Genomic DNA, 12,329 nt, shown 5'->3' on the forward strand with positions numbered 1-12,329 from the left:
TCGCGGTTCGTGGACAGCCTCAGCTACTTAGTGAGGCCCTATTTCAAAATAAAGAATAAAAAATAGGGCAGGGGGTGTAGCTCAGAGGTAGAATGCCCCTGGTTTCCATCCCCAGTACCACAAAAAAAGAAAAAAAAAAAAGAAAGAAAGAAAATGAAATGAAAAGAAATGAAAAAAGAAAAAAAGAAAGCTTTGAGCCGGGTGTTGACGTACGCTTGTAATCCCAGTACTTGGGAGGCTGAGACAGGAGGATTGCAGGTTCACAGCCAGCCTCAGCTACTTAGTGAGAACTCTACAACTTAGTGAGACTCTGTTTCAAAATAAAGAATAAAAAATAGGGCTGGGGTGGGGGTGTAGCTCAGAGGTAGAATGCCCCTGGGTCCCATCCCCAGTACCACACAAAAAGAAAGAAAAAAGAAATTTCCCGTTAACACCTCGGTGGTCAGCATGGGGTTGTCCCATTTGTTGGGCAATCAGCCCCAGGCTCTGCAGGGCCAGGGTCTGCCTGAGCTGCAGGGGCCGAGGCCAAGCCCGGCCTCCAGGCCCACCCAGCCTGCTCTGGGTTCTCTGAGAGCTGCCTGGGGCGCAACCTGGGGAGCCAGCGATCCAGGCCCGGTTTTGCACCAGGCCCCGCTGAGGTGCCTCCTCCCCGCCTCCTCCTGGCTAGGCAGGCCGCTCTGCTGGGCGAGTCAGTCCTGCCCCAGCCCTGCTGGCCTCCGAAGCTCCACTGCCAGGAGAGCCAGAGTCACCGAGGAAGCGCCCTTCCGCCCTGGACCCCCACAGGTAACACAGCGTGGTGCCCAGACTCCTGCCCAAGGCTGTCCCAGGGCAGGCACTGCCACCTGGGACCCCGGCACCCTTTGGCACCTTGGGACCCTGGGGGTGGGGGAGGCAGGACCACGTTGGGGCTGGACAGGCCAGGCAGATGGGACACAGGTCTGTCCCATAGTGCTGACTCCGAGTAGGGAGGACCAGAAACTTGATGTGACTCTGGAAGGACTTGAGGAGCTGGACATGGCTCAGGTGCCCAGGGCCCAGCCCAGGCAAACCTGCAGGACAAGGGCAGGCTCCGTTCCGCCAAGTGTCCCCCATTGACACACTCAGGACGCACGCCTGGTGGCCCTGGGGTGCCAGCATACACACCACACACACACACACACACACACACACACACACACACACACAGAGGAAATGCACAGTGTACACGCCCACATAGCGCTGTCACCTAGAGAGTCACCAAACACAACTCAGACAAGAAGCCAGCACACGGTGCCACTCGGTGACATTACACAAACTGCTCTGGCTCACAGACCCCGCGGCTCACAACGCTCCCAGGTCCCTCACAGAGGCCCGGGCCACGCCAAGACCGACACACACGGTGCCACAGAAAAGCTTGCGTGTGCAAGGGCCAGCACAACTGTTGCCGTGCACAGGCCTTCACACAGGACATACGGATACAGACAGATGTGCAGAAATCCAGGCTCCGGGGTCAGGGCTTGTGGGACGCGGACACTGACTCAGCTGGGCGGGCACAGGGTACAGCAGGCATGGAGCAGGCCAGGACCTGCCTCTGAGCTGCCCTCCTCCCATTGCAGGCCCCACCTGGAGCGCTGCTTAGAGGGGGCGGGGAGGAGAGAGCGCCCAGTAGCCTCAGGCCACTGAGCCCCAGGCCCCTTGCCACGTCCACAGGCCCCTCTCCGCTGGGCAAACATTTTCTTCCGGAGTTACCATGGTGCCTGGGCTTGAGCTGCGTTGCCAGCCCAGGCCTCCGGCCAGGTCTTGAGGTTGAGGTTGGGGGAGCCCTGTGACCAGGACGGAGGGGCTCGAGAGCTCTGTGCACAAGGGCCGGGGCTGGGGCAGAGGCATCCCAGGCCGGCAGCCTCAGTGAGAGTAGGTGCTGCGGTTACCTCCTGGGGGAGGAAGTTAGGGGTGGAGGCTGGGGAGGAGGTTGCCTCAGACAGGAAGGCCAAACAGGCCAGGGCAGGGCGGAGGTGCAGGGGGCGGGCCCAGGCCGGAGGTCCCTGGGCAGGGGGACTAGCTGATGTGTGCCTGTGCTTCTGGGTGGGTGGTGGTATGCATGCATTCCTGTGTGTGTGCAGGGGTATGTTTGCACTTAATTAATCAGACTCTTATCAGCTACTGGTTGCATGAGAAGTACTGGCTTTGAGGGGCTAACCTGTCCCTAGCTTCAAGGAGCTCACAACCCATTTTGAGGGCAACATGTGGGGCAAACGTCTGTCGGATTGGAGGATATCCAGGGCCATGTTTTTGTCCTCAGATTCATTCTCGCATAGGTGGCCCTGACTTGCTGTGGGTGCACATGCTGGGTGCAGGTTTAGGAATGCCTGGGCATGCCCACCAGCCTGGGTCTTTTCTATTTGCTTGGGTCCCTTCATGGGGGAACAGGCTGTGTGTGCTTGTCGTGGCATATATCAGTGTGCTTATGTGACCGCAGTGGAGCAGTGTGTGCGCTTGTGCCACCGAGGCCGTCTGTGTGTCCTACGTCTGGGGGTGGGTGTCTCCACATACTTCTCTGAGCATATCCCTGCGCTCACCTGGACCTCCTCAACCTTCCTGGACTTGTACTCTGCATGCTACCTGGGCATATATTTGGAGAGAAAAAAGGCTCCGGGACATGTTGAATATTTGTGAAGAGGTCGATCTGACCCTTGCTCTGCTCCTAGGAAGCCACACGTGCCCTGCTGGGGCACAGCCCCAGCTGATGCCCCAGAGCGGCCATTCATCCCAGGAGAGGCTCTGGGCCCTGCCCTTCCTTCTCATGGCGCACAGAGCAGAGCCTGAGGTGGAGGGACTGTTGGATCTCAGCTTCCTGACGGAGGAGGAGCAGGAGGCCATTGCCGATGTCCTCAAACGAGATGCCCACCTGCGCCAGCTGGAGGAGGGGCGGGTCAGGTGAGGCGGGACAGCCATGGGCCTGGAGGAGGGGTCTCAGGCACCCGTGGCTTCACTGCCCCCAGCTACCTGAGTGGTCCTTGGTCCCCCTTCGGTGTCTTGGGCGGCTCAGAGCTCCTCTCCTCTCCCAGGAGAGCTGAATCAGCTCCTCACCCTGCATCAGCTGGAGCACCGGTCCCAGACTGCTAGCACCTAGGGTCAAGGACAAGCGCCCCAGAGTGGCCCACAGGCCCCCCCTCCTGGCTCCGGGCAGCCTCCCTAACTCCCCTTTCTCTGTAAGCCCCACCCAGCACTTACACAGCACCTGCTGCAGACAGCGGCCCTGAACACACCCTCACCTCCAAGCGCCGCCCGGCCGATCCTTTTTCCCAGAGGAGCATAGTGGTAGGGGAGACATGCAGCCCTAGAGGACAGACAGACACTTCTGTCTGTCCTTGGGCAACTTGCCTAACTTGCCTGACACTGAGCACCACTCTCCTCCTCTGTAAAACGGGGCCAAGTCGTCCTGTCTTAGATGATAACAGTATGGCCTATAGTAATTACTTAATGAATGATTACTACCCTTCTCTATCCAGATTTCAATTCGTCCTTTTTTATTTTTTTTAATTTATTTTTATTGGTGCATTGTAATCATACATCACATTGGAACACCAGACTTGAGGGGATATACAAGCACACATCATCTGATTAGCCCTCATCCAGTTCCCATCCCATTCCCTCCCCCTCCCTCCATCCCATGCTTGTTTGGTGATTAACTTTGATACATTTGCTTATGTACCTCCTGCGTTTTAAAGAGGCTCCATCCTCCCCTACTCCACACCCTCTGATTGGTCACCTTAGTTGCTTCACTGTAGGGCCAATTTGTCCTTGAAGGAGCAATCCGAAAGCAGGGCATGGTGGCACACATCTGTCTGCAATTCAGTACTTTGGAGACTGAGACAGGAGGATCACAATTCCAAGGCCAGCCTCAGCAATTTAGTGAGGCCCTTAACAATTTAGCCAGATCCTGGTTCCAAATAAAAAAATAAAATAGGGCTGGGCATGTGGTTCAGAGGTGGAATGAGTTTACTCCCCAGTACTACCAAAAGAAAGCAAGAAAAAAGGGAGGGAAGGAGGGGAAAAAGAAAAGAAACAATTCAAAGGTTGAAAAGCCGGGCGTGGTGGCGCACGCTTGTAATCCCAGCATTCGGGAGGCTGAGACCAGAGAATCACGGTTCACGGACAGCCTCAGATACTTAGTGAGTCCCTCTGCAACTCAGTGAGACCCGGTTTCAAAATAAAGAATACAAAATAGGGTAGGGGCTGTAGCTCAGAGGTCGAATGCCCCTGGGTTCCATCCCCAAACCCACACACACACACAAAAAAAAGCTTGGACATGAAGCCAAGCGTGGTGGCACACGCTTGTAATCCCAGAGTTTGGGAGTCTGAAACAGGAGGATCACAGGTTTGCGGCCAGCCTCGGCTACTTAGTGAGGCTCTCTGCAACTTAGTGAGACCCTGTTTCAAAATAAAAAATAAAAAATAGGACTGGGGGTGTAGCTGGGAGGTAGAATGCCCCTGGGTTCCACCCCCAGTACCTCCCCAAAAAAAGAATAAAAATAGGGCTGGGGGTGTAGTTCAGAGGTAGAATGCCCCTGGGTTTAATCCCCAGTAACAACAACAGAAACAAACAAAAAAGAAGCAATTTACAGCAAAATATGAAGGCACACACCTGCAATCCTAATACCTAAGGCTGAGACAGGAGGATCAAAGGTTCAAGGCTAGCTTCAGCAACTTACTGAAACCCTTAGCAACTTAGCGAGACCCTGTTTCAAAATGAAAAGGACTGGGGGTTTAACTTGGAGCTAGAATGCCCCTGTATTTAATCCCTTGCACCAAAGGGGTGGGGGTTGGGTTCACATGTTCCCTCCTCTGAAGCCTTCTTGGATTCCCACGTGGAATGCCAGCCCCTATCACCACAGCAGGCTTGTCTAGTGGAGACTGGGTCTCCCCAGCAGCCTGGGCTCCTCCAGAGCAGGGGTCCAGTCTGCTCTGCTACCGAGGCCCTGTCATGGCATAGAGCTGGCAGAGTGGGTGGCAGGGATGTGGGTTGAGTGAGTAGTGACAGCCATGCCCGCCCTGTCCAGCAAGCTGCGGGCCTCGCTGGCAGATCCACGGCAGCTGAGGGTCCTGACCGGGGACTGGTTCCAGGAAGCTCGCTCCCAACGGCACCAGCATGCCCACTTCGGCTCTGACCTCGTCCGAGCCTCCATCCGCAGGAAGAAGAGCTCCAGGGGTGAGGGGAGCCCTGGGCAGGGCAGGGCGAGCCTCCTGCAGTCCCGGGTGCTGGCTGTAGGTGGACAGGGAGAGAGGGCCCTTGGGCTCCGGTCCTGGCTGCCCCGACACTGTGTTCTTGGGTGGGCACTGCCCCCACGGGCTGCGGGAGGTGGGTGGGCATCTCTGAGGGACTCTCCATGGGTCAGACTTTCTGAGAATGGAGCTCACAGGACTTCTCACCTAGGCCCAGGAGACCAGGCTCTGGGCAGTGATGGGGAGGCAGAGGCTGCTGGGAAAGAGACTGAAGAGGAGCCAGAGCCCAGGTGAGGCCTTATGGGAAGAGGGAGGTGACCACCCGTTACCCAATGGCTTCCCCTGAAGAGCACCTCTCTCCTCCCAGGCTCCCCATGGACGAGGCCCCTGCAGAGAGGCACAGTGAGACACAGGTGAGTATCGATGACTGCGTGAGCTCTTAACGAGTGCCCAACGCCCCGAGTGGGGATGAGAGTCGGGGTGAACGGCTGGGGAAGGAGCTCCCCTGGGAATCTGGAGACCTTGAACACACCCCATCCCTGCCCTGTGACTCTGTCAGACAGTGGAATAGACCAGCCTCTAAGGAAATTTCTGAATTGGGAGGGACGGAGGTGGGTGAGGCCAGGGACTGATGCTACTTCAGCTCCCCCGGACTGGACGGGAGTCAGGCCCATCAGGAGGGGCGGGACGGGGATGCCAGTGTGAAGTACAGGAGTGACTGGTCAGGCAGCTTGCCAGCCCTGCCCCCAGCGTTGCCCTAAATCTGAAGCTGGGGCAGCCAGGCTGGAGTCTCGACCTCTGACCCCAGCATGACCTCATGACCTTTGCCTCCTTTTTGGTCCCCACTGTGACCTCGACCCTTGCTTTCCTCAGGGCCCTGACTTCTTCACACCATATGCCTCCCCAGCGTCTTCAGATCATGAGGCGGAGCCCCAGAAAGGTGAGTGGGAGCGTTGTGCTCAGAGTTTGCGGGGTCCAGAGGCAGCTGAGTGACCCCACCAGGTTCACCTCCCTCCTCCCGCGCCGGCGTGGCCTCCGTGGGTGTCCCCAGGCAACACGAGCCTGGATCTGCAGGTCACCAGGGCTGTGAGCCAGCTCCCCCAGATTCGCAGGGCTGGGGCTCGCTCAGCAGCTTGTGTCCCACCCCAGCCCCTGGCCAAGGGGGCCAGCAGGTGCACCCGGAGGAGGCCGCCCCGGAGCCAGCGCCTGTGCAGAGGCCCCCGCCGGCCCAGGTAGGCGGGACGGCCCGCGGCTGCTCTCAAGACCTGGCGCGGATTCGGGGCCCGGGGCGCGGGGGGTGGCGTCGATGGGAGCAGGCGGGGCGGGAGGGGGCGCCCCAGTCACTTCCCGGCTCTCCAGACCCAGGCGGAGTCCCAGGTGCTGGAGAACGGGCAGGGGGCCCCGGGGCACGGCCCCTCGCTCGACCGCATGCTCAGCAGCAGCTCCTCGGTGTCCAGCCTCAGCTCCTCCACGGTGAGGGGAGCCTGGGGCACCCCAGCCCAGCCCAGTCCCGACAGAGAGCCCCTGCCTGACCCCTCCCTCACCCCAGGACCGACGTCCAGTCCCCGGCCAGCCCCCTGCAAAGGCCCCTTCCTCTTCCCTGGCTCCCGCCTTCCCCGGGCGTGAGCTCCGCGGTCCCCCAGCCCCCATGCCCGCCCTGCAGCCCCGCCCTGACCCCACCCTGCTCGCAGCTGAGCGGCAGCCAGATGAGCCTGTCCGGGGAGGTGGAGGCGGGCGCCGTGCAGGTGCGCGGCTCCGTGCACTTGGCGCTGCGCTACGAGCCGGGCGCCGCCGAGCTGCGCGTGCACGTGATCCAGTGCCAGGGCCTGGCCGCAGCCCGGCGCCGCCGCTCCGACCCGTGAGTGCCCGCCTCGCGGGGGGCGCGGGCTGGGGCCCTGGGCAGGGCTGGGACAGGGGCCTCTCACAGGCCCGCCCCCCCAAAACTTTCTGTGGCCTCAGTTTCCTTATCTTCAAAAAGGGAAGGGCACACCGGGCGTGCGGGTAGGCTGGTAATGCCAGTAGTTGGGAGGTTGAGAAAGGAGGATTGCAAGTTCGAGGACAGTCTCAGCAATGTAGTGAGACTTTCAGCAATCTAATGAGACTGTTTCAAAACATAAAATAAAGGGCCTAGGGAATATAACTCAGAGGTACAATGCCACCGGATTAATCTCCAGTACCAAAAAATACATACATACATACATACATACATACATGGAAAGACATGGAATGGGAGGCCTAGGGGTTGAGTCCATTTCCGTAAATAAGCAAGAGGCCTGGCACAATGGATGCAGTGTTCCTGGAGGCCGCTGGGGACGCGCCCAGGGAAGGAGGGAATCTCTGGAAGGCCCCTGTTTATATCTGACCCTCACCTCTCTCGCCCCAGCTACGTCAAAAGCTACCTCCTCCCAGATAAGCAGAGCAAGCGTAAGACAACCGTGAAGAAACGGAACCTGAACCCTGTCTTCAACGAGATTCTCCGGGTGAGGCTGCGGCCCGGGTGCCGTCGGTGCGCGGGTGCCCGCCGGGGCGGGAGGGCAGGCGCCGCCCGTTTCTACCTTGCGGGTCGCTCCAGGCCTCCATTCAGCAGGAGCAAGGGCAGGGGAGTTTTGCGGGCGGCCTGGTGAGGATCCAGACCCCACGGACGCCCTCCGGGGCTCCGCGGGATGGGGAGGAGCGCGGCAGGCCCGCACCGCCCAGGCTGCACTGACCAGCGCCTTGGGTCCCCAGCACCCCGTCCCGCAGGCAGAGCTCGCCGGCCGCGTGCTGAGCCTGTCCGTGTGGCACCGCGAAAGCCTGGGTCGCAATATCTTTCTGGGCGAAGTCGAAGTGCCCCTGGATACCTGGAACTGGGACTCTGAGCCCACCTGGCTCCCCCTGCAGTCTCGGGTAAGCCAGCGCCGCCTGCACGAGGAGACCCGCGGCCTCCCGCAGCCCCCTCGGACCCTCAGTCCCCAGAGCCTCCTAAGGTTGGCCGCCGCCGCCCCTTCCCGTGTGTGCTGGGGGAGGCTGGCATCCCTCCGCCCTTCCGCAGAAGCCCCGCCCACGCCCCTCCCTCCGGCCAGCCACGCCCCCTGGTCTGGGCCCCGCCCCGCCCCCCGCTGAGCAGCCCACTCTGGTCTCGCAGGTGCCCCCCTCTCCGGACGAGCTCCCCAGCCGCGGGCTGCTCTCCTTGTCCCTCAAGTACGTCCCTGCAGGCTCCGAGGGTGAGTGACAGGCTACGGCTGGGCGCTAGGAGCGGGGTACCCCCTCGCCCGCGCAGCGGCCTGAACCCCGCCTCTCCGCAGGCGCCGGGCTGCCTCAAAGCGGGGAGCTGCACTTCTGGGTGAAGGAGGCCCAGGGCCTCGTGCCGCCGCGCTCAGGATCCCTGGATACGTACATACAGTGGTGAGGGGCTCTGTGACCCGTGGTCGCGTCCCTTCATTTTGCTCCCAACTTCGGATCAAGCCGCCATCAGCCGGCCGGGGTGGTGAAGGGGGCCGCTGGACAGAGGCTTGGAGTCGGGGAAGCTGGGGGGGGGGGCTTTGAGGAGCTGCAGTGAGTGTGACTCCAGGGTTTACTGGGAGCTGTGACCAGGGGCACCTCGGGGGTGAACCTGGAAGGCCAGCTGGGAGCTGGGCCCTGAACCTGTAGTTCAGTAGTGCAGAGTACTCTGGAAGAACTCTTGGGGTCCTCCAGGTGCTGCCCCACCCCCAGAGAGTGAAGTGGAGGCCGGGGCATCAGTTCTGGGATTACAGCATGTGCCATGCCTAGATTATTTTATTTTTTGGTACTAGGGATCAAACCCAGGGCATTCTACCTCTGAGCTACATTCCTAGCCCCCACCCCTTTTTTGGTAGGTCTGGAGATGGAACCCAGGGGCATTCGACCTCTGAGTTACACCCCCTGCCCTATTTTTTATTCTTTATGTTGAAAAACAGGGTCTCACTAAGTTACAGAGGGCCTCACTGAGTAGCTGAGGCTGTTTGCAAACCACGGTCCTCCTGTCTCAGCCTCCCAAATGCTGGGATTACAAGCGTGTGCCACACACCCAGCTTACCCCCAGCCCTTTTTAATTTTTGTTTTGAAACAGCCTTGATAGGTTGATGAGAGTCAAACTACTTGTTGAGGCTGTTTGTGAAGCTGCGATCCTCTTGTCTCAGCCTCCCAAGTTTACTGGGATTATAAGAGTGTGCCACCAGGCCCCACTTGCTTTTCTTCTTCGTTTTTCTTTTTTTGGTATGGGGGAATTAAACCCAGAGACATTCAGCCTCAAAGCTATACCCCCCTCAGCTCTTATTTTTTATTTTGAAACAGGGTCTTGCTAAGTTGCTGAGGCTGACCTCCAACCTGAGATCTGCCTGTCCCAATCTCACAAGTACTGGGGTTACAGATATGCATCACCATTCCTAGCCTTTTTATTTTATTTTACTTTATTTTGAAGTACTGGGGATGGAACCTAGGGGCATTGTATGTCCAAGCTACAGCCCCAGCCCTATTTTTTTTTGTCTCTTTATTTATTTATTTATTTATTTATTTATTTATTTATTTATTTTTGTGGTACTGGGGGTGGAACCCAGGGGCCTTCTACCTCTGGGCTACACTCCCAGACCTATTTTATATTTTATTTGGAAACAGAGTTTCACTGTGTTGCTGAGAGCTTCACTAAGTAGCTGAGGCTCGTTTCCAACCTGTGCGATCCATCTGTCCCAACCTCCCAAATACTGGAATTACAAGCGTGCACCACCATGCCCAGCTTAGTCTCTTTATTTTTAAAACAGCGTCTCACTGAGTTGCAAAAAGCCTCGCCAAGTAGCTGAGACTGTCCACAAAGTGCAGTCCTCCCGTCTCTGCCTCCTGAATGCTGGGATTACAAGCGTGTGCCAACACGCCCAGCCACCATGCCTAGGTGTGTGTGTGTGTGTGTGTGTGTGTGTGTGTGTGTTTTACTGGAGATTGAACCCAAGGCATTGTACTTCCAAAGTACACCTCCAGCCCTATTTTATTTTTATTTTGAAACAGGGTCTTGCTAGGTTGATGAGAGTCTCACTACTTGCTGAGGCTGTCCTCAAACCTGCAATCATCCTGTCTCATCCTCCCAAGTACCAGAATTACAGACGTTGGCCACCATGCCTGCCTCCCAGTCCTATTTAAAAATTTTTTTTTGCCGCGCATGGTTGTGCATAATTGTAATCTCAGCATTCAGGAGGCTGAGAACTGGAGGATCGTGGTTCGCGGACAGCCTCAGCTACTTAGTGAGGCCCTCTGCAACTCAGTGAGACCCAGTTTCAAAATAAAGAATAAAAAATAGGGCAGAGGGTGTAGCTCGGAGGTCAAATGCCCCTGGGTTCCATCCCCAGACACGCAAAAAAAAAAAAAAAAAAAAAAATTTGTACTGGGGGTTGAACCCAGAAGCATTCTACCTCTGAGCTACCCCCCCAGCCCTATTTTTTTTATTCCTTATTTTGAAACAGGGTCTCACTGAGTTGCAAAGGGCCTCACTAAGTAACTGAGGCTGTCCACAAACCAAGATCCTCCTATCTCAGCCTCCCAAATGCTGGGATTACAAGCGTGCTCCACCATGCCGAGCTCTTAATTAACTTTTTCTTAAAACAAGGTCTAAATGACTGAGGGCCTTGCTAAATTGCTGAGACTGGCCTCGAACCTGCAATCCTCCATCTCACCCTCCCAAGTACTGGGATTACAAGCTTGTGCCACCACGCCCAGCTAGAAATTTTCAAACGAGTTCAGCAGGAGGAGTCAGCAGAGAGGCAGGAGTGAAGGCCATGGAGCCAGAGAGTAGCTACATATCAGAGGCATTGCTCTGGGATCCTGTGAACAGGAGTTTCAAATTTGAAGGCAAATTTAAAAAAAAAGGGAAAGATTTGGGAGCCTGAGACAGGAGGATCGTGGTCACGGACAGCCTCGGCTACTTAGTGAAGCCCTTTGCAACTCAGTGAGACCCTGTTTCAAAACAAAGAATTAAAAATAGGGCTGAGGGTGGAGCTCGGAGGTAGACTGCCTCTGGGTTCAATCCTCAGTACCAATAAATAAATAGATAATAAAATAAAAGGAAGGAATGCAGTCTGAGAGAAGGCTAGTACGGAGGTCTCTGGGGCAGCGAGGGCTGGGGGCTGGGCCTCAGGCAGGAGCTGTAAGGGGGATTCTCGAGGTGACTTGGTGGCTGCCTGGCTTTGGGAGCACGAGGAGGTGGCCACCTGACGCCAGACCCCGCCCCACAGCTTCGTGCTGCCTGACGACAGCCGGGCCAGCCGTCAACGCACACGGGTGGTGCGACGCAGCCTCAGCCCCGTGTTCAACCACACCATGGTTTATGATGGCTTCGGGCCTGCTGATCTGCGCCAGGCCTGTGCTGAGCTCTCCCTATGGGACCACGGGGCCCTGGCCAGCCGCCAGCTGGGGGGCACACGCCTCAGCCTGGGTACTGGTAAGTAAGCAGAGCAGGCCCCTGGGGGGCCCAGTTGGGTGGCGGGGCTCTGTGTTTGGCCGGGGGCGCACTTCTCTGCCCTCTCCTGAGCTCTGTCCACTGAGAACTGGGGATGCCTGGGAATGCTGTGCAATCTGGGAGCGGGCAGGGTATCTTGGGACCTGAGGTACCTGTCCACATCAGGCAGCAGCTATGGGCTCCAGGTGCCCTGGATGGACTCCACGCCTGAGGAGAAGCGGCTGTGGCAGACCCTCCTGGAGCGGCCGTGTGAGTGGGTGGATGGTCTTCTACCCCTCAGAACCAATCTCGTCCCCAGGGCGTAGCCCACCAAACCCCTCCCCCTGGATCCGGCTCTTGGCTAATGTCAATAAAGGCTGTCCTTAGGGCAGTAAGAGGCTGATGTCTGCTTTTGGGGGGCAGTGAGAGGGGTGAGATTAAGGAACCCAAGACCCAAGGGACTGCTCCAGGGACATCACACACACACACACACACACACACACACACCTCTGAAGTGACCAAGAGGGGATACAAAACACTGTTTAATAGCCTCGGGTCCTGCTTGGGTGCTCTGCAGCTGGCCCCCACCAGGACGAGGCCCGGGCCCTGTTCTGGCCCCACCTGCCTGGCCTTCCGCAGCTGCCTTAGGGTCCTGAGGCTGGTGTGTCTGAAGCTGCTCATGTCTTCTCTGTTCATCACCTGGGGA

The 12,329-nt window shown here is 57.7% G+C and overlaps 1 protein-coding gene across 1 annotated transcript; it reads left to right on the forward strand.

The window, feature by feature from the left end:
• Positions 1–2,722: 2,722 nt before the first annotated feature.
• On the forward strand, positions 2,723–11,949 carry SYTL1 (synaptotagmin like 1; the record flags this gene model as incomplete). The annotated part of the gene is made up of 14 exons (XM_080691362.1): positions 2,723–2,913; positions 5,040–5,188; positions 5,420–5,492; positions 5,570–5,615; positions 6,076–6,142; positions 6,277–6,434; positions 6,562–6,675; positions 6,894–7,060; positions 7,586–7,682; positions 7,930–8,088; positions 8,327–8,405; positions 8,487–8,586; positions 11,421–11,630; positions 11,814–11,949. 14 exons carry the CDS (start codon positions 2,723–2,725, stop codon positions 11,947–11,949), a joined length of 1,746 nt encoding a protein of 581 aa, XP_080547488.1.
• Between the last annotated feature and the right edge of the window lie 380 nt (positions 11,950–12,329).

This window comes from Muscardinus avellanarius (genome assembly GCF_963383645.1).
Source record: "Muscardinus avellanarius genome assembly, chromosome: 3".
NCBI lineage: Eukaryota > Metazoa > Chordata > Mammalia > Rodentia > Gliridae > Muscardinus > Muscardinus avellanarius.